Genomic DNA, 20,554 nt, shown 5'->3' on the forward strand with positions numbered 1-20,554 from the left:
GGGCCCAGAAGAAACATAAAATTAGGAAGCTGATGACATGTGTACTGGAATAAACTTTATGTAGGATGAAGACCTTAAAACTGGCAAATCTAATAGTTAAAAATACTTCACATTTATTGAGATAATATATTTTTTTTATAAAGTGTTAAAGTAAATGTTAAATTTTATATCAAATAATTGGGGCATACTGCTTTTGATACCATAAAAAAATATTTTGTGATTTTTATGATCCTACATATTTTATAAGTTTATTACGTGTACTACGTGTGAATCACCATTTCTTTTAGCCAAGTTCAACGGTCTTAACCGCAGACGGCTAATTTTCTAGTGCATTTATCGACAACAAACAGCAGAAGCTGACACAAAAAAGCAATAAAACCATGGAAAACGTTTCCAGCTAACAAATTGGGGCGAGGAGGCTAAAGCGAAAGCGGGTTAGAGGCAAAGAGGGATATGTTAAGCTGTGAATAATGCCCTCTCCATGGCAGCTTTTAAAATTGTCAACAATTTAATTAATCAACTCTGGGTGCAGGCCACCTCGGGGGCCCCCTGATAAATGGCTGTTTCAAGCGATGGGGAAAAAAGCGAGCTTAGCAGGGACCAGCGACATTGGCTTTGCCATTGGCAGCAATGTGAATGTGGTTGTAAATTAATACTTACACTGGGAATAAAAGCAAAAAAAAAAGAGAAGTTCGATATATTTTAAAATACACTCTCCTTTTTTTCATTTGAGAGAATTTTTAATGAGGGGGAAATCGAAAGGTCAAATATCTCAATATCAATTTAACACTATTCATGTATATGAATTAAGCTTTAAATTGAAAGAAAATGTTTGGAGGATTTTTCTTAAATAGTCACTTGCTCTGTTTTTCTCTGTGTATATAGAATAAACCTCAATGTGCTCAATTGCCAATGAAAATGGTTAATTTTTCAGCATCGCAATTGGAGGCCTGGGGGCAGTGATGGAATGCCACAAACGGGATCAGGACGAGAAACAGGAACAGGAACAGGACCAGCAGCACCTGATGACAGCCAGACAGGAAGCAGCCCTGTATAAATATGTGCCCCGTGTTTCATTAGCTGCTAATTAATTTAGCACACACACACAAGCACTCACCACCAACACAACGCAAACACCCCTCCAACCCCACTCCTTCGCCCACCCGCGATAAGGAGGAAATGCAGTTTGGATTTTCAATTAAGTGGGCGGGCGAAGAAAGTCGGATGGATGCTTGGGGATGTGAGATTTCAACGGTTGTGTGGTGGAAAATATTACACAGTGTTAAGAGTGATGACAGGTGCAGGTGCAGGAACCGGAGACCCAGGAGCCCATGGGTTCAGGTGGAAACTACGACGGCTGTAAACTGTCACACAGAAGCTGTGAAAGATGTCAAAAGCAGGGAAGGAGCCAAAAGTCTGCGGGGATCCCCCATCCGAAAAGGTTAAACATCATTCCGGGAATAAAATATGGGGATTTACCAGTTTTTGTTGTGGGCTTAACCCATCACAATGCATACATACATATATGTAAATTCATTTTTTGTCACTTGATCCTTCTTTTAAGCCTTCGACATTTTTTATTCACTTGTATATTTAATAAGAAAATGCAAAAGCTGACATTAAAATAACAAAGGTCATTTATAAATAATCTTTGCTGTACTGACGGAAAAAATACCTTTAAACTTTTTTAATATCAGATAATCACACAAGAATATTGATTTTATAGTATGAAGAATAATTTTTAAAGTAAAGAAAATGGGTGTATTTCATTTTTTTTTGAAAATGGTTATAAGAAACTGAAAATTATAACTTGTTGGCCAACCAATTCCAATGGTTTACAAATATTTTATGTTATTTTTCCAAAACCACACTCAGATGGAAATTCCACAACCATGTCGAGCTGTTTGCCCAATCATTTGGTCCCCAACATTGCTATTTGCATATGTATATTGGATACCTGGCTGGCTTTTGTTTCCCTCATCAGCACAACGATGCCATAAAAACGAACATGTTTTTCCGGGTGCTCGCTGTAAGTTTTCCTTGCCAGTCTTTTGTTAAAATATTTATAGAAAATGGCGACAATTTGCGACAAACAATTGCGGGCCAGACCAAAAGTTGTGCTCACTTGGCGCCCACGCACTTTACATTGCATATTTATGGTTTTTTATTTGCATTTTCTCTCTCTTGCCAAATGGAAAAACCATTGTATCTATAGGTCAAACCTTATTATGATCTCCGTGCATTAAGACCGAAATGGGTAGTCGCTCGGGGATATACTCGTGGGTGGATAAACAAAAAGTCGAAAACACTCCCACGTCCTGCATATGTCAGCTTTCTACGAGGTAATATAAGAAACCCGAGGGCTGGCCAAGGAAAATCTACCCTCGTTCGGAAATCTCTTGGACACGAAAAATACATAATTGTTTCCATGGGAGAGATTGTAACTACAAGATGGTTTCCCTTGGCATTTTTTCCTCTTACACTTTTGCACTTTCAATCAGGTGGGCTCTCTAGCCAACCCTTGGATTGCCGAAACTGTCCCCTGTGGGTAGCTAAATGTTAGATACAAAACCGAATCTTTATGTGAGGGTAGAACATAGGAAGAATTTAATAAAGCAGGAGATCAGCTGTTGCAAATTCCTGACTGGGTCTTTTCCCTCACAATGTCTCGGTTTTTATGGCAATTGGGGGAGCAATATCTTTTTGCAAATCTGTATCTTACAGGGGTAGATAGAACATGAAATTGCCAAGACACTTACCCTTTGCAGAACCTTCGACCATAGCCTCAAACTACAAATGTCTTAATGGAGATGGCAGGAGATTTAATGATGAGGCAGTTTTGGGTTTCAAAAAGCACATAGGAAAAAATTACCCCAGTTGTCGACAGCAATTTATAGCATTTTTTTAAAAGGGATGTTGTAAACAAATATCATATATAATTGGAACGGAAAAAGTGAGATTTTAATACCTAACTAAATATATTTTTTCGTTTTTACTGTGCAGGCTAACTTTAGCAGCCAGTGCATACGAAATGTAATTTAACTGCATTCGTTTATTGATTAACCAATATCGTGATAAACGATTCAGTTGCATGCAAAACCTTTCTTAAATGAATGCGAAAATTTAATTGCAAGAATTTCGTAGGTATATGTACAATGTACACCGCCGCTTACCTCAATTTATTGTTCGAAATTAATTGAAAATATAAAAATCGTTTTTTTATATTAAATTATGCGGCAAAGCGTGGCTGTGGAATATTAATGACACCAACAGCACAGTAGCAGCGGCTACATTTGTGTTTTATTTTAATTGATGCCAATCAGTAGTCGCCAATCGGATCGAATCACTTTACTATTTACCGGTTGCCATGGGTACAAATTAATATTCGAAATGAATTGACAATAACAGACATTACCATTTATTGCAGCTGTTAAATGATCGCGAAGGTGGATTAAATCCCTCCTCAGTGCCCTTAAATCAGATTCCCAAACTGATGGATCCCATGCCTGTGAAAGAAGCATCACTCCAGATGGATGGATGGCCACCGAGTGGGCACTTCTCTTGAAAAGTTGTTGAACAAAACACAAGAGCCGGCTCAGCTGGCAGTCGGGTAAACAAACGTCATCTGAATCTCTCGCCTTTTCTTTTTTTTTTCCTCTTTTTTTTTTACCAAAAATATTCACCCGTAATATATGGCAGCGTGGAATTTGACGAATCACTTTTGAGGGCTGCCCTGCACTGATTCCGAAAAAAAAGTTTCATTTTTAAAGCGGATTCCTTATATGGCGGGAAAGCAAGGCCAAATAAAAGGCCTCCATTTGCATTTCGGACCCAGTTGGCGGAAAGAGGAGCGACGTGAGATGGCTGTTTAATAAAAAAAAAAGCGGGGTCTCCTTGGTCATTCTCAGTCTTGGGTAAACCTGCATGTCCTTTGCAAACAGCCGGGGCACAGCAAATGAAATTTATTGGCTTTCGAAAGAGAGCAAAAAGAGGACCAGCGGTCTGTCGTCCTTTTTTCGGTGGCATTTCCTACCGAAAATGGCCCAAAAAAGAGTAATAATTGTAATGTGTATTTTTAATTGAGCCACAAAAGAGGATTAACTTTGAGAATATTATATGGGTATGATATTACCAAATTGTTCTTACAAATTCATTTAAAGGTAGAGTGTGTTATAATTGCTTTGTATAAAAAATATTCAGAATACATCAATCATTTTTAAATCATTTATAATTTAACTTACTTTTAAAGGGAACATTTTATACAAATTTGATGGATTGCTTGAGTTTGAGATTTTTACTTGAGATGTCCAAGCCAAATGTATACTTAATTGAAAATACATTTTAAACATCAGTTCTATTAAAATCTGAAAATCGCAAAATTTCTTGAAGACAACCTTAAAGATAATTATAATGTATGTTTAAGCCTTTTAAAGTCTATCATTTTAGTTGGCTGATCTTTCACCAAAGCCAAAGACAACGGCAATCAATAAACCAAAAACCACAAACCAAAAATGCAGCACCTGCACCAGTTAATGAACCAAATTAGAGCTCTCTGATGGAGTATTATGTATCGAAGTTGCCCCCGTTCAAGTGGTTCATTTTTGAGACTCAGCAGAGGCTCATTAACCGCACTCGGATTGCATTCACAGCTCCATTCAAAACAGCTGACTCCTGTTGTTCGAATGGTGCCAACGAAGGCGCCTCAAATGCAATCGAGGAATTTCCAAATATTTTTGCATTTCAAGTGCCGGCATCAGCATTTGCGGCACGAGGCAAGGCAGTTGTATGCAGATGAGCGGATGGATTAAGGTTTGATGGGTGGGAAAATAGGAGTGGATTGGGATTGTGAATGGGAATGGAAATGGATGTAGTTGCATTCGTATTGCACAGCACATTGCCTTTTGTCGAAAATTGATTGCACTTGTTGTCTGGCTCAAACTTCGCCGGCCATCGACTGATGATGGTCCCATTTGCTTGAGTAATGATGCCACTTGCCACTGCTGCAGCTTCCTTTAGTTCCTCCGATTTGGGATCTTCAACTGCAATCCCCGAACTTTAGCCGAAATCAATTCGGCACCCCTTAACCCCTTAATGCCCGCATCTCTCCGGCTCTGCCTTTTAGTTTTGTAATGAAATGCGAAATTTGTTGCCGTTTGCCGTTCTCGACGACGAAGAGTCGACGAGTTCTTTTGTCTCTTTGGGAAATCAAATTGATTCGTTAGGTTGGCAATCTGTCGCTTGTTAGGCCAAATTGATTGAAATTAGGTTTAGCCCCCTTTGTCGTTCCTCATCCTGTCGGGGTTTTTGTCTTGGATTCGGTGCCTGGTAATTGGTTTCGCATCGCTTTCCCCTGCAGTTTGCTCTTATTAAAGGCGCTCAAAAGGAATGCAATCTATACCCCTAACGGCTAGAAGCTATGGAAAAATATGGGAAAAACATTCAAGCCATGCTGAAATACCTCAAAGCTCACCCACATGCGTCTCAGTCTCAAGGGGTCTTGATGGCAAATTTCTGAGGGAATCAGAGCAGATGTGAGCTATTATTGCACCTCGAAGTCAGAAATTCCCGACAAAAAAAAAACTAGAGAGGTGTACCCGGCATTCAAGTGTGCAAATGAAAGTAAAAGAAGTAAAAAAAAGACAGCACTAGTGCAAAATAAATAACTGAGATGCCAGTAGAAAAATTTACCAAATAATTTCCACAGGAAAAATGGTGTCTCTGTCTCCTATTGAAATTCCTTGAACTACGTTCAGAGTTATGAAAGCTCTGATGAACTCAAAATGCATTCCGGTTTTAGTTCTTGTACAGCTCGAAGTGAATTTCCTGCTTCCTTTTGCACTGGGAGAAGAGTTCTTAACTTTCATAGGTCTGGTAAAGATATTTTCTCTTTACAATATTATACTTTAAATCATAAATTTAATAGATCACTCACATCTCAAGTCAATTCCAAAATATTTAGCATATTATATAAGTTGGTGAAAATCACATTAAAGATCTACGTTCATTTGTAGTATTTTTCCCTCACTGTTTTGCCTGGATTTCCTTGGCTTTTTCCCACCCACGACTTAAACTATTTTCGTAGCCGCCTTCAATGGGGCCGTGACACAAATTGACTTCGACAGCAGGAAAAACAACATCAGGTGCTGAAAATAAGAGGGTGAGTAGGTTGCAGGGATTCAGGGTGGCGAATATATGTATTGCCTGCATACATATATACCGGCGCAATAACAATAATCATAAATACACAATGCGGAGTGGGTTGGCCGACTTGCCAGCACGTGTCAATGCAGGTCATAGGTCCCCCTATTTATATGGCATAACGCATGTTCAGATCTGAGGTATCCACTCGACTCCCCCACTCGGCACTTTAGTCTGAGTGGGCTTTTTGCTCTGATGTTTTCCCAACTTCAGCAGCCGCCCATGGGAGTTCTGTGTTTTCTGCGAATTTCTGCAATAGCTAATGGGGTTTCAAGGGGTAGCGATGATAAGTTTCGCTTTTAAAAGCTAGCCAAGTAGTCCACAATTTAGCTGTTAGTGGAAAAGGTTTACAATTATTTTTTCAAGATTTTCCTAAGTCGAAAGTTTCATCATAGTTTTATAAATTCCCTTTTAAGAGCTCGAAATATATTCACTCTATCTTTATGGGAAAAAGTTCATTTAATTAATATCATATTTTTTCACTTTTTGTCCAACAACTATTTCTTGAAAAATCAATTCACACTTCACCGAACTTTGGATATTTTTAACAGTTTGCCAGCAATTTTAAAACGCTTAAGAGCGAAAAAGAACAATGAAAAGAGTTGGGGCAACTTTGCATTTTTTATTTTTTCCTACTTGTTTCCGTGAAAGGGAAAAGCTCGTCAGAAGTTAAATTACTTTAAACTTATGCATGGCAAAGAATGTAATTGTTAGTGAAGGAAAAGCCAAAAACTTTGGTAACAAAGGAACAATTAATGATAGGGAGCAGCAGGATCAAAAGAAAAATGTGCTGCAAAGCGTTAAAGAGTTCGGGAATCATTCTTTTCAGTCCTAGAATCCTAGAATCAGCCTGATTCAATGTCGTGTCATGATTGAAAAACTTTTCTGCCCGAAATCGCAAGTAACTCTGCAACAAATTTCAGCAATTGCACTCTCCCTTATTTTTCGCCTTGGATTTTCTGTAGCGTATTGCAAATCATCATTGCCACACCCCCGTGGAAAAACATAAAATGAAACCATCAAAGTGCAAATGCGAAACAAATTGCGAATTGGCAGCTGGGAAGATGAAAGTGAAAACGGGCAGGGTGGGGCCACGATTATTATTGAAATGCATTAATCAAAATTTGTTGAGGTGCCTTGCTTCTTTGTTTCAAATTTCATATTTCGGGGTAGTTTCTGCGTTGTTGAAAGTTTTTCCAATAATGCAAAGCCAAAGAGGAAAATACAAATTTGTTTTCTTTTTTTTTTTTCCTGTGAGGGTGGTGACGGTACGAATATCAATTTGCTCTTCGGGGGGTGGCCTTCTAATGGAGAAATGCGAGCTAGTGAAAATGTTTACTTTTACCTTATGAAACCATTGGGGAACCATAATTTTATCTATTCTGTGCTATGAAGGGAATATGAGAATATTTATGGAGTGAGTCATCAAAATTTATAGGTAAAATACAATACATGGCTTATCCAGATCCATTATTTTTTATACACTAATTAAATTCTCTACAAACAAAGGATACACTGTCTGTGTTTCGTTGAAGGTCCTTTGGAACAAGGGTAAACATTGTAGCATACCGAAGAAACAAAAGAAAGGCTTAGATTTATGTAGCCACAAAATTCGTAAATTCTGCCAGACAGAGATAAGAGAAAATCAGGACTGTATAAACACATTGGTGCATATAAGGTGCGTAAATATTACACTGCAATGAAAAAAGTTTTTTGTTCAATTTTCTAACAGAAAATATAATTTTAAGCGAAACTAAATATTTTAAACCAATAATAATTCAAGGATCGTGTTATATTAACCACCAACTTTTTTTACAAGTGCGTTTAATAATCATCTTTCTAGGTATTTGCACTGCTTATCCATCCTATCGTCTAGACGAAAGTCTGCCTGGCTACTTCCTAAAAATAACAAAGTTTAAAATTACGGAAACAAAGTTGAACAGAGAATGGAACCCCTTGAATATCTGAGAATGCGGAAATAAATAGCCGAATATGAAAGATGTGCAAAGTTTTCCGTTATCAAGCCGGAAATTTATGTTTGCGTAAATAAGCACAGACGCGGCGCAGCAAGTGGAAAACTTAAGGAGGAGAAAGCTTCAAATGGGTGGAAATGAGATAGACCCCCAGTGAATATGGTAAATCTGTGTGAAAAAAGGGGAATTTAATGAAGCAAAAATCGAGGGAAGCTGCCACACAAGCACTTAAAACATTGTCAAAACCAACAACACACAGAAGCTTCGAGTTAACGGCTTTCGGTTTTGCCGGTTGCACTCTATACAAACTTCTGGGGCCCCATCTCTCAGGGAAAAACACCCCCATATCCCCTATTTGGAAAACTAAAACACAAGTAAAGCTGCAGGAGAAAATGGGAAGGTGAAAGGGGGAAAGGGTGCAAGTGCAGAGGGCTGAACTGTCAAGCCAAGTCAAGTGCCAAAAAAGTGAGGAAAAGTGGGAGGGATTCTGCCCCATTTTACCATCTGCATCAACAATTTGTTGCATAGTTAGAGGCGACGCGTTGGCAGTCTAAACAATCAGTGAAAGTTGTGCGTGTGCTGGGTGAAAAGTGGAAAAAGCAGAGGGGGAAAAACCCGGTACAGGCATTCGGGTCCCTTGCCTCATGGCATTCCTTTCCTCCCGACTCGATTCCATCAGAGGCAACAAAAACTGTGAGTAAAACGCCATAAAAGCAGTTGCAGTTGCAGTTGTTAGGTGAATTCAACATGTTCGTATGTTAACAAGGATTTCCATTTGCAGGATGGCAGTTAATAGCCTGAAGACGCGACACTTGATAACTTCCAATTTGAAGTGTTTGGTAAATAAATCAGGGAAAGAGTTAAACAACCAGCTGGTTTAAAGCATTAAATGGCCAATGGAATTGTTGGGTTTAAGTGTTGGCATTTCAGCATTAATTTGATTATCTGATATGCACTTAAAATTCATTGCCCGCATTTTGCACCCCCAAAGCCAAATTATCGCTCATTTATCACTCAGGCATTCACAATTGTCCGTCACTCATATGGATAAACGCGTTTTGTTCTGGCCCCCAAGGCAAAAGCTTTTGAGGCAGCCTTCCATCATCTCGCATCACCTGAGCGAATGATGCTGCCGCCTGGCAGGTGTGAAATACGTGCGTTGTTTAATTCAAAACCGAAAAGTTCCATCCGCGAAGAAAATGCAATGCGCAACATTTTAACATAGTTTATGGGGCACACGCACACTCGCTCACATTCACATCTATAGACTGACACACACACACACACATCAAGTGCAATGTGCATGTGCAAAGTGTGTGTTGCATATTTTGTGGCGCTTGAAAACATTTTTTTATGGCAATTTGCCAGGCGAACGAAGCTAGAGGAAACACAACAGAGCTGAAATACCCCAAACACACACACATAAACGCCTTGTTGCGGTAAAACAAGGCAGCAAGAAGAAAAGGTACACTGCACACTGGTCCAAATGCCAAAAATTTTGGCAGAAATTCAAATTTTTTTTTTAAGAGTTTTGGAAAAATAATATTTTATTGCAATAGAATATTAACTAGGGCAGTTAAAAAGCATAGTCGTATTGTTGAAATCGAAGCACTGCAAATTTGTGCAGCCCTGGAAGTCAGCTGATCATTTACCACAAACTTTGATTGTGAATGCTTTGCAAATAAGAGCACATTTGAAACTGGTGTATTTTGTGTTATTCCTCGAATATTTAATCAAATTAAAATGGAAAACGAAGTTGAAGGTATTTATAATATAATTGTTATCACGCAATACTTGTTTTATGTGGTGTGTCTTTGTTTATATGTGTTTTTATAAAGTGATGTTTTTAGCGATTCTAACCTCAAACTTGTTGTGTTTCGTGGAATAAAAGTATGTTGGATTGTCGTGGATTGTCGTAACTATTAACACCATGTGGTTCTTCAATATGTATATAATACGAGGATATTAATCTTATTGACCCGTTTTTGCCCGTTTTCCTGAAAATTGACTTTTTCCAGACAACATTGACATGAGTCACGCTGAAATGCTTGAATTTTGGCTAGCAAATAATCGGCAAACCGAAGGCCTCGCTAATTTTGTGCTGCAGCAAAGTCACAGGAAGCTTAACCAAATCATGGAGGAGTCAATTCGAAAGAAAATTAAGAACTTTGTTGCTTATGTAAATTTTCATTTAAACAAATGTAATCGAATGGTTACAAGATTTAAAACGAAACATCAAAGTTGGCTTTCATCACGTATGCAACTACAATTAAAAGCATGTAACTTTGTTGATGAATCCGCCAAAACTGTTGGACGTCCACGGTTATGCTACGACGATGGTAGTTCTCGCTTAAAGCGCAAATTAGCAGCAGAGGTTTCGGCAGACAATGGCAATAATGCAAATCTTCTTGTCCATGCTGCAGCGGTCGCTGCAAAGAAGGCGCATTTAAAAAACGTGGAAGAAGAAAAAAAGGAAGCTAAACGTGTACCTTATACTCCAGAAGAAGCCTTAGATTTTCTAATAGAAAACAGCTTTACTAAAAGACAATATATGAACATAAGACAACATAGCAAAAACCGGAATTGCGACATTTATCCGAGCTACAATAAAGTGATTGCAGCAATAGAAAAATGTAGACCTAAAGGAATATGTATTACAGAGTCAGTCGCGTCTGTTCCTTTACAAAACTTGTTGAAGCACATAGTCGAACGCATAATGTTGTTACAAAGCGAAGTGCTTAATATATATGCTGATATTTCTGAAATGAAACTAATTGCTAGTTATGGATTTGACGGTTCGACTGGGCAAAGTCTCTATAAACAAAATTTCGTATTGGATGCATCTGACACGTTGGATCAGTCTTTGTTTGTAACAACCCTAATCCCGCTAAAATTAGTTGATTCGATAGGTCGAGTTATTTGGATGAACCGCTCTCCGCAGTCTGTGCGATTTTGCAGGCCTCTTAAAATTGAGTTCGTTAAAGAAACAAAGACTCATATATTAAAAGAGAAAGCAAACTTGGACTTGGAAATTCAAAATTTATTGCCGATGGTATATGAAGATGCGAACAAACAAAGCTATACCATAAGTTTTGAGCTGAAAATGACTTTAATTGACGGAAAAGTCCTGAATATCTTAACTGGAACTAATTCAACCCAGTCTTGCCCAATCTGTGGAGCTAAGCCTATGCAATTTATGACAATAACTGATCTGGAGTCGGATAACTTTATTCCAAAAAGCCCACAAGCGCTAGAATACGGAGTAAGTCCTCTACACGCGTGGATTCGGTTTTTCGAATTTGTTCTTAAAATTGGATATAGGATTGGTATCAATAAATGGCAAGTACGTGGCCCTGAAGACAAAGAAAAAATGTCTGCGCGGAAAGTGGAAATTCAAGGCAAATTATGGGCGGTTCTTGGACTTCATGTCGATAAGCCCAAGGCAAACGGAAGCGGCAGTACAAACGATGGGAACACAGCAAGAAAAGCATTTTTGAATACCGACACATTTGCGTCAATACTTGGCTTCGACCCGGAGGTTTTAAGAGACTTCTATATTATATTAATCACCATTTCATGCAACTTCGAAATTGATGTTCAAAAATTTAAAAATTTCTGTAAAAAAGCTGGCTCTTTATACATGGAAAAGTATCCTTGGTACCCAATGTCAGCTACGGTACATAAAGTACTTGCTCATGGTGCTCAGATCATAGCCGCATCCTCCCTTCCACTTGGTTGCCTAGCTGAAAATGCATCGGAAGCCCGAAATAAGTTTTATAAAAAAGATAGACGTTCACATGCAAGACAAAATAGTCGTATAAATACCATGACAGACGTTTTTTGCCGAGCGCTAGATTCATCGGATCCCCTGGTTTCCAGCATTTATATTCAACAAAGGCTGTTGCAAAATAAAAAACACACTTATCCAGCAGAAGTTCTTGAGCTTTTAAGAGCTCCAAATGTAAATTTCCTATTTAATAATGTCAATGCAGATGATGACGATAAGGAAGATGACTTGGACACATCTGAATGTATCGATATATATTCTTTCGATTTAGATGTGGAAAATGATTAACAAAATAATAAAAAAAAAATCATATTAAAAAATGCCTTACTAAAAGAAATAACATATATGTATATTAATTGATGTTTTACATATTTTTTTTTTGGGAAGCTAAATATTTTTGGGGGTGGGAGTCTGGTGGGAGAGTGGTAAGGGGTGGGAGAAATGAATTGTCAGATTGTTTATTCAAAAAGTTATATATACGTTCAAGTTTTGTTGGACAATGTACCGGATTTAAATATACTCGAATTTATAGTTTTCAAGGACATTAACTTATATGGGGCGGCGTAGAGGGCGTGGTCCAATCGGACTAAACTTTTTCTCAGGCTTAACATATACTATGACAATATTGCCTACCAAGTTTCAGGTCTGTAACTCCTTTTTTCGAATTTCTGCCAAAATTTTTGGCATTTGGACCAGTGTGCACTGGAAGAAATCTAGAAGTCAAGTGCAAAACTTACACTGCCAAAAGAGTTCTAAGAAAATGTCCAAGAGACCTTAAAACTTAAGAAAAATTTAAGCAGCGGTTACAAATTTAAATGGTCTTGTAAATATTTAATCATTAAGGTTGATAAACAATCAAATATAAATATATTTAATAAAAATGTTTTCAAGTTTCTAGTTTTTTTAAATTTAATAAGGGATCTCTATTTTGCTATAAGCTGTTTAATTTGTTATCATTTGTTATTTGGCATTATATTAGCTTTCAAAAACCCTTCGTTTATAATTTTTTCAAGTGTAAAGAGTAAAGAAGGACACACTCTAATACCTGGCCAAGCTTGCTTCTCTGCTGCTGCTTTTGCCTTGAACGCATTTTTCACACATGTTAAGTGCATCTCCTCTTCTCTGCAGATGCAGCTGCTCGTGCTCCTGCCCCTGGCACGCCCCTTTCCCTGCCCCGCCCCTCTGTTGTCCAATAAATAGCTTGCAACAACGTGTCCAGTTTTCGTCTCATTTCCGGCTGTCCTCTCCTTTCGCTTCCTGTCCCCTCCTCATTCTCAGCTGCTTCCTTTGTCAGCCATAAAAATGCCCGAAAATGTTGCATACTTTCTGGGGGGCTTCTGTGTTGCCTCAAGTGTTTGCCACAGTTTCATGCGCTTTTTACGACACTTCGTATACCTCCTCCAACTTGTGCCTTTCAAAGGCATAATTTGACAGCAAATTGTTCAGTTTATAGCCAGGCACTAAATATTCTTTCAACTTTTGGCTGAGCACAGAAATGAACGCCATGCAAAATATATTTCGCACACAATGTGCCAGCCATTTCCCCACATCTTCTTTATCCATCTAGCTGGGCAGCAAAAAACTTGGCTTTTTCCACATCGTTTTGTTTCAAAACTTGGCAGGATATAATGCAACAAAGTTGGTCCAGGATTAGGATAGAAAATCCACACACCGAATGTAATGGCCAAATGAGTTTTATATTTTTTCTTTGTTAGCAGCCTCTCTTATCGGGCACACAAGCAGAATAAAAAATTTCTTAATTCACACAAAATTTCACTGAACCTAAGCGGATTGTCCGACCAACTGGAAGGCTGGGAAAAAGTGAGCAGCCAGCGAATGCCATAAAGTTATTAGATTTCTCCTACTTAGTAATTAGTTTGTCATACGTGGCTGCGTTTCAGTGGTCAGGATAATTGCGGTTAAGCGACAGGCACAAGCTGCTGGAAATCTTAAGGGAACTAAGGAAACTTTTGGAACTTTTAGATCCATTTAAGCAAAAAAAATATTAAGCAAAAATATAAGTTAGTCCTTTAATGTTAAACAAAGTACTTTAAAATATTTAAATGTACTTTAAAAGCTTTTCTAAAACAAAATTCAGCAGTTTAAGCTTTAGATGGGTTATTATAGTGTTATAAGGAGTTCAAGAAACAGCATCTAATGTTAATAGTGCTACACTTTAACTATTCTCTTTACTATCAATTAAGTCACTGCAACTACATTTCAAATTCAGAGTGTAGCATTAAATGTACCTCAAACAAAGCGAAATCCAGCACCACCTATCTCTAATTCCACTTAAGACCGTGTATATGTATATGTTTGAATCTCATATTCCAGGTACTGGCAAAAATCAGCAAATTGCAGTGGTCTACTTTGCTCCATGCAGCTGGGTGTAGCAACTCAAAAGCCCAAAAGGACTTTCAGGTAATTTGAACTAACACAACAGTCAAGTCGGGGTTGTTGGGGGTACCAAGGGGGCGGTGGATGGTAGGTTGGTTGGTCGAGGGTGAGGGTATGTGTGTCTGGGGATAAGGGTATATCTCCACTGGAGGATCCCCACTCCACTCCTTTCCTCTCTGGCTGCTGAGTGGGTCAGAACGACCCAAGCCGTCATATTCCATTTGGTTAACCAAAAGTTACGTGCTTCGGTTTATTTCCTTTTGTTTGGTTGGTTTTTCTTTTTTTTTTATCCACCCACTCTCACTTGTATTCTCCTGTTTCCGTTTCTCCTGTTCCGACTGGCTTTTGGCCATGAAACAATTTTTACCTCGACGCCTGACGCTATGGAACGCATTATTTGCTTTGGATTAGCGCTCGTCCTGCTGATCTCTCGTCCTTTTTCTCTCGCCCACTCTATTGGCCTCTCGGTTTAATGCTCGCCGGCACTCGGGCGTGTCATATAAATTAGCAACAATGAAGAAATTGCACAATTTACGAGTCCCTCGGGTCAAGAGTGCGTGTGAGGGCGAGACAAAGTTATTTTTTCTTTCCGCTGCTCATTGAATGTATTTTTAAAAATGTCTGCTGGGGATTAAACAAAAAAGTGTGATGGCCAGTGGGTAGGGAGCATATAATGCACTTGGAAGAAATTTGGGATTGATACAAATTAATATTGTAAGAAAAAGCAATAGTTTGCTCAAAAGAAGTTTGAAGAAAAGAAGTTTGAGATAGGCAAAAAATTCATGGTAAATGAATTTATAATATTATAAATTCCGAATTTATTAAAGGTTTTCTCACAGTGTAAAGCCATATCCAAGTGCGTGTTTGGCCTGTGGCTTTTGCTCGTTATTGCCCGTTAAGGTTCACCGAATTGAGCCGCCGAAAGCGGCGGAATGTGGGAGCGGGAAAATGTCTGTGAATTTTTCTCTCCTCCTCGACTGTATATTAATTGAAAGTCGCTTTTCAACAGCGGTTTTAACAGTCCTCTTTTCTGATCCGGTCTGTATTTTTTTTGGCGGCCGTTTTTTTTGGGGTGCTGTTGGATCTCATGGTGCATTCGATGAAAGGTAAACATATCAGGCCGAATTGTGTGGCTAGCTTTGGTTGGGTATTATTGGTGGATGAAGACCACTCTTCAAAGAATACATAAAACAAGCAGTTCCGAAAAAATCCGCACCTTTGCCTAGTTTGGAATTCACAAGCATAACAGAGTGCTTTGAAAATGAATTCATTTAAAATGAAAATATTTTTTCAGTTAGTTTTTGGATTCCATAATATTATATTAATTGCACAAGATTAAAAGAAACAATTAATAACACTTCAAAGACTTGTTCTCCAGCTATATTGTTTTGCTGCTTAATTGATGAATCAGGTTTTCTTGGATCTGTCAAATTAAAGAAACTCATAAAATCTTTAATTAAGAAAACTTTATGAACGGTTGGCTTTCCCAAGGACAAGAAAAATCCATCATAACATAACTTGTTGCGGCAACTTCACCTGCAACCTAATTAAGTTACTTACGAATATGCCTAGTTAACTGAACTGTCCAACATTTACGGTCTTGCCTAGCCAACTCCTAACTATGCCACTAACACGGACTCCCGGCCATTCTTTCTTGGCCATATATTAATTTCCATTAGCGATGCTTTCACTTTCCCCCAAAAGTCAGGCAAAGTGAAGGGAGAAAACACAAAGTAGAATAAAGGTTTATTACGCTTACGTTTTATGGACGCCATTCGGGAGTGACACTTGACTACCCCCACACATAAGTAAATATACCATCTACTTGCTCACAAATCTAATTAGTCAAACCGTACTGGAAACGCTCCATGAAGCGTTAATGGCCCTGGAGTGGTGATAAAAAATGGAAGACGTCAGCGTGGACCAAGTTTGTCAATTGGCTTTATCGCTTCGGGGGCAAAGAATGTGGATAGGATAGATTTTACGACCCATCCCAATGCACTAAAATCCAAGCAAAATGAGCTTGCACGCAGGCACATTAAGTATACCACACGTTGTGCCCTAGGAGCACAACAAAAAATTACAATTTAATTAATTTTGTTACTCTGTTGTGTTTTGTGAAAATTCCCAGAATTAAATTTGGACAGGAAACGGAAGTAACCGAAAAAATGTTAATTGGATTTCCGCTTTCTGCTTCGCTTTCCTGCTACTACGCTCTCATTATTAATTATGCTCTGCATGTGTTGGCTTACAAAGAAAAAGCCGCGAGAGATGCGAGGCATTCACATTAAAAATGGTTTGCCCAAAATTTTAATATCTCTGGATATTTATTTTAGGTCGGGCCACAGTTTCCGTTTTGTTTTTTTTTCCGCCTGCCCCCCAAAAAAATTATTTTTTCTTGCAAAATGAATTATTTGAACGATAAGAATTTCCGTTTTCTGTTGGGTTTACTCTTTTGTTTATTTGTTTCCGGTTGTCGGTTGTCGGAAAGGAAGTGCGCCAAGGGTAACATTTTAATTAGTTATAAATTCGCAACAGAATGATGAAGCCCCGGAGATATCGTTTCGAATTTGGTCATCAAACTGGGCGCATATGTAATTCTATTAGAACCCCCCAAAAAAGGTCAACTCGAGTGCCGAAACTGGAGACCCAAAAGAACAAAAAAAAAATTGGGAAACTGTAACATAATTCAATTTATTTAACAAATTGACTGCCACAGCCTGGCCAACTCAAGGGTCCCACGAGAGAGTGAGCGAGCAGCAGAGTCCTTCAGAATGCGGGCGTGTGTGTGTGCGAAACATATGCAAATTGAGAAATCGCTTAGGCGAGTATGTGTGGGTGGTGGTGGTGGTGGTGGTTTGGATGTGTGTGAGTGCCAAAAACTGGCTTCCAAATAATTGCTATGTAGAACAAGAGCGTGGGAAGAGAAAGGGGGAAAGGTGGTCCCAGGCTAGAGTGTATAAATCATAAGGCGAAAAACTGGCAGAAATTTATGTGGCCAAGTTGAGCTGAGCAACTTTGGATGAATTTCACCAAGTATTTCAAATATGCGAAAATGAATTTCATTTTATATTTTTTGCCTAACCAGGAAAAATTCCACAAGCAGCTTAAAGAGTTTCCAAGAATTGAAAAACATGTTAGCAGGCCTTAAACCAAATCTAAGAGAACTCTTTAATTAAAAAACAGATTGAAAACATTAAATATGGTAAATTAAAATCACTTTAAATACCTTTTAAAACAAATTGAAAAGGAATTAATATTTTTTTAAGCATTTGCTGTGGACCAGCTCCTTTTGAGTCAAGTCTACAGATATCTTTATTAAATAAAAAGCCAAAATCGAAGCAGTCAACAAATCATTTAGCCCACTTCCCCTCTTCCTGTCAACAATTCCCTTGACTTTTGTTTAACAATAGCGCCATAAAAGTAGGCATGAAAAAAGCCAAAGGCAACAATGAAAGGCCAACTGTATCGATGTCCAAAACTTCCTCTGTGTGTGCGTGTGCGTCTGTCTGTGTGTGTGTGTTTTCTGAATTATTTATGCTCGCACGACAGCAACAATACTAGCAACAATAACAACAGCCATCGCAGCGGGAACAAGAAAATGGCCAGCAACAATATGGCCAAGAGGAGAAAAAAGGTTAAATCGTAGAGCGTGCAATGAGACAAAAACCCATGGGGCAAGAGCAGCAGTAACGCATACACACACCAGCAGATCCTTACACACACACACTTACGCGGACACAGAGCAACAAACTCCTAACCGTAAAGGACACATGGCGCATTGGACTCAAACAAAAGGCATTTAGTTTTTGACTTTTGGCTGCCAGAAAACGTTTTCCCTTAACCATATAACCAAACTAAAGGGTATTAAACTGTATAATCGGTAAATTTGTTGATTAAATGAAAACAACAACGAAATTTATTTTTGTTCAATAATAAAAATTCTAAAGTTTTAAAAAAAATTTCAAAAACAAAGTAATTTAAATAAATTGTATGATTAAAAAATATTCCGTCTTTGAAAAACGCAATATAAATAAATACTAAGTTTTTCAAATATTACGTATACGACATGTTCAACTCTTAGAAAGGTTAGATTTTAATTGTTTTGAATAAAAAAGAAATAGGCAAAAATAAAAAATTGTTAAAATATTACGTATACCACATATTATACTCCTATAAAGACACAAAAAAAAAATATTTTTCTTCCCTGATACTGGATTTAAAGGTATTCCATAGTCTTCTCCTTAATTTTCCCTTGGAACTCCTTTTTTTTGTATTTACCCTGTTATTGTAGTTGTTACCCCTTTTTTCCAGCTGTTGGAAATCGTTTGCCATCGTCATTGTCGTCGCCACGCTGTCTGGTCTTTGGACCTTTTGTGTTGTGTTCTTGTATTTTTTCGGCTGACTTATAAATTATGAAGCAAGTTTTGCGGGGTTTGGGCTGTGAGCTGTGTTTCCTGCTACATAATTGCAAAGTGGTAGTGGCAGTTGGGGCAAAGGGGACGAGGCAAAGAGGAAGTTACATGTGGGAGCTGTAAAAGTTGAACACATAATGCGTAGCTGGGGAATCCCCCAGTCCCCCGCCAGACTTTGAGTGGCAAATGAGTTAAGAGAGTCTAGACAAGGGCTCAGATGATGAAGTCTGGCAGACAGATGATGATTGAATGGGAAATATAGTTGTCCGTTGCTTACGTCTTTCAAGACTTACGCTTGGTAATTTGTTAAGGTTGAGATTGTGTTTACCTGTAAGGAGAGGAAGAAAATAATGAGTTAGACAGTTACTTTAAGAATGTAAGTAGGGGTTTCTAAAGGTACATTTTATTTAGAGAAGCATTTCAATTAGATATAATATTAATAAACATCTGTTAGGTAAGAATGGCGAATTTCCTTAGCTGGTTCATTTAATTTATTCAATTTAGATATTAATGCCTGTGTAAATTGCAGCCCAAAAAGGGTTAATATCAATTGAAACCAATTCGATGGCCAATCCTGCAATATCTTAAGTGCTTTGTGTGTATCTGCAGCACAAGTAGCACAAGACAATCCCAATCAGGATCAATTGCAGGTCCTGGCAGTCGAACAAGTGGAGTAAGTGAAGTAAGTGAGCCAACGATGAACCGAATCCCTCCAATATGCCCAGTGCTCTATGCCCAGTGCCCAATGCTGCTGCCCCCAACGATGTTTATCGTTAAATTCAATTTGCAATTTATAAGATTTTATACGCAATCGAAGGCGAAGAGTGGGTCTGGAATATCCAGAGTAAGCTTGTTATCAGCCAGGACCCCTTTACACCGCTTAACACCCAGCCGGTTGGCCTCCAACAGATATCCTATAAATTGTGCAGCTGCGCATTCCATGCGAGTAACGCTCAATGCAATGGATGGTTAGTGAGGATGGTGGATACGGAGGTGAAGGTGGAGGTGGCACATTGTCCACTGAAGTGGAATGCATGTACTGGCAACGGAGATTCCAAAGGTTCGCAAGGAACCACCCAAAAAAAATACCACCTCTTGGTCAACTGCCAATATCATGTTACGTGGCTTTAAGCAAAGTTCCCTGCTAAATCTGAAATCCAAACCGAACCATTATCTAATCTCTTTCCCTGTTCCTGATTTTTTCTCTGTTTTCCCTGGGCTTTCCATGGCGATTTTTCCCCAACCAACTGCGCCCCCCTTCCTGTCAGATGCATAACATTTTCCTCTTTAGCCTGCTGTAGCGACCTGGGAATAATAAGCAAATGATTTGTCATGTTAGCTCCCTCTCCCCTATTCTGTTGAATTCAATTTGCAATGACAAATGCTCCTCTGCAGTTGGCCATGGTAAAATGCAGTTGCTCGTCCGAGGGGGAAAACTAAATGCAATGGTAAATGGAGATTCAAATAGCTGGTTGAGATTCCAGAATCCTTGTCATTTCTCTTGGCGTGCTTTCATTCCTTGTTTAGAGCTCAATTACTAGGTTTATTTGCATGAATCATTCAATTTCAATTTTCTGCTTAACGAAGGAATCGGAAGTTCTTTCATTTTTAAAGTGGATAAAGATGTAGTTAATAACAGGTGTGTTTTCTTCGATAAGTGAGAAATTTCTGATAAAAATCATCAAAAAACCTTACACCTTATTACAAAAACTTCTCTTATTTAAAGTTATTTATTAAGGGACCACAAAATAATGATTCATTGCGAAAACTTTCCGTTTTGTATA

General features: G+C 38.4%; 2 protein-coding genes across 9 annotated transcripts in view; one reads left to right on the plus strand and one right to left on the minus strand.

Annotated features, from left to right (window-relative positions):
- LOC119550036 (furin-like protease 1) overlaps positions 1–20,554 on the minus strand; it is a 141,945-nt gene that overhangs the window by 15,431 nt on the left and 105,960 nt on the right. The gene's annotated exons all lie outside the window — the stretch shown is intronic.
- LOC119550080 lies at positions 9,674–12,657 on the plus strand. 2 transcript variants are annotated; one of them, XM_037858563.1, is made up of 3 exons: positions 9,678–9,933; positions 10,190–11,826; positions 12,209–12,657. In XM_037858563.1, exons 1-3 carry the CDS (start codon positions 9,915–9,917, stop codon positions 12,227–12,229), a joined length of 1,677 nt encoding a protein of 558 aa, XP_037714491.1. In that variant the 5' UTR covers positions 9,678–9,914; the 3' UTR covers positions 12,230–12,657. The 2 variants fall into 2 exon arrangements, with proteins under 2 accessions (XP_037714482.1, XP_037714491.1); XM_037858554.1 differs by having other exon boundaries at positions 9,674–9,933; positions 10,190–12,657.

The sequence above is a fragment of the Drosophila subpulchrella genome, chromosome 3R (genome assembly GCF_014743375.2).
Source record: "Drosophila subpulchrella strain 33 F10 #4 breed RU33 chromosome 3R, RU_Dsub_v1.1 Primary Assembly, whole genome shotgun sequence".
Taxonomy (NCBI): Eukaryota; Metazoa; Arthropoda; class Insecta; order Diptera; family Drosophilidae; genus Drosophila; species Drosophila subpulchrella.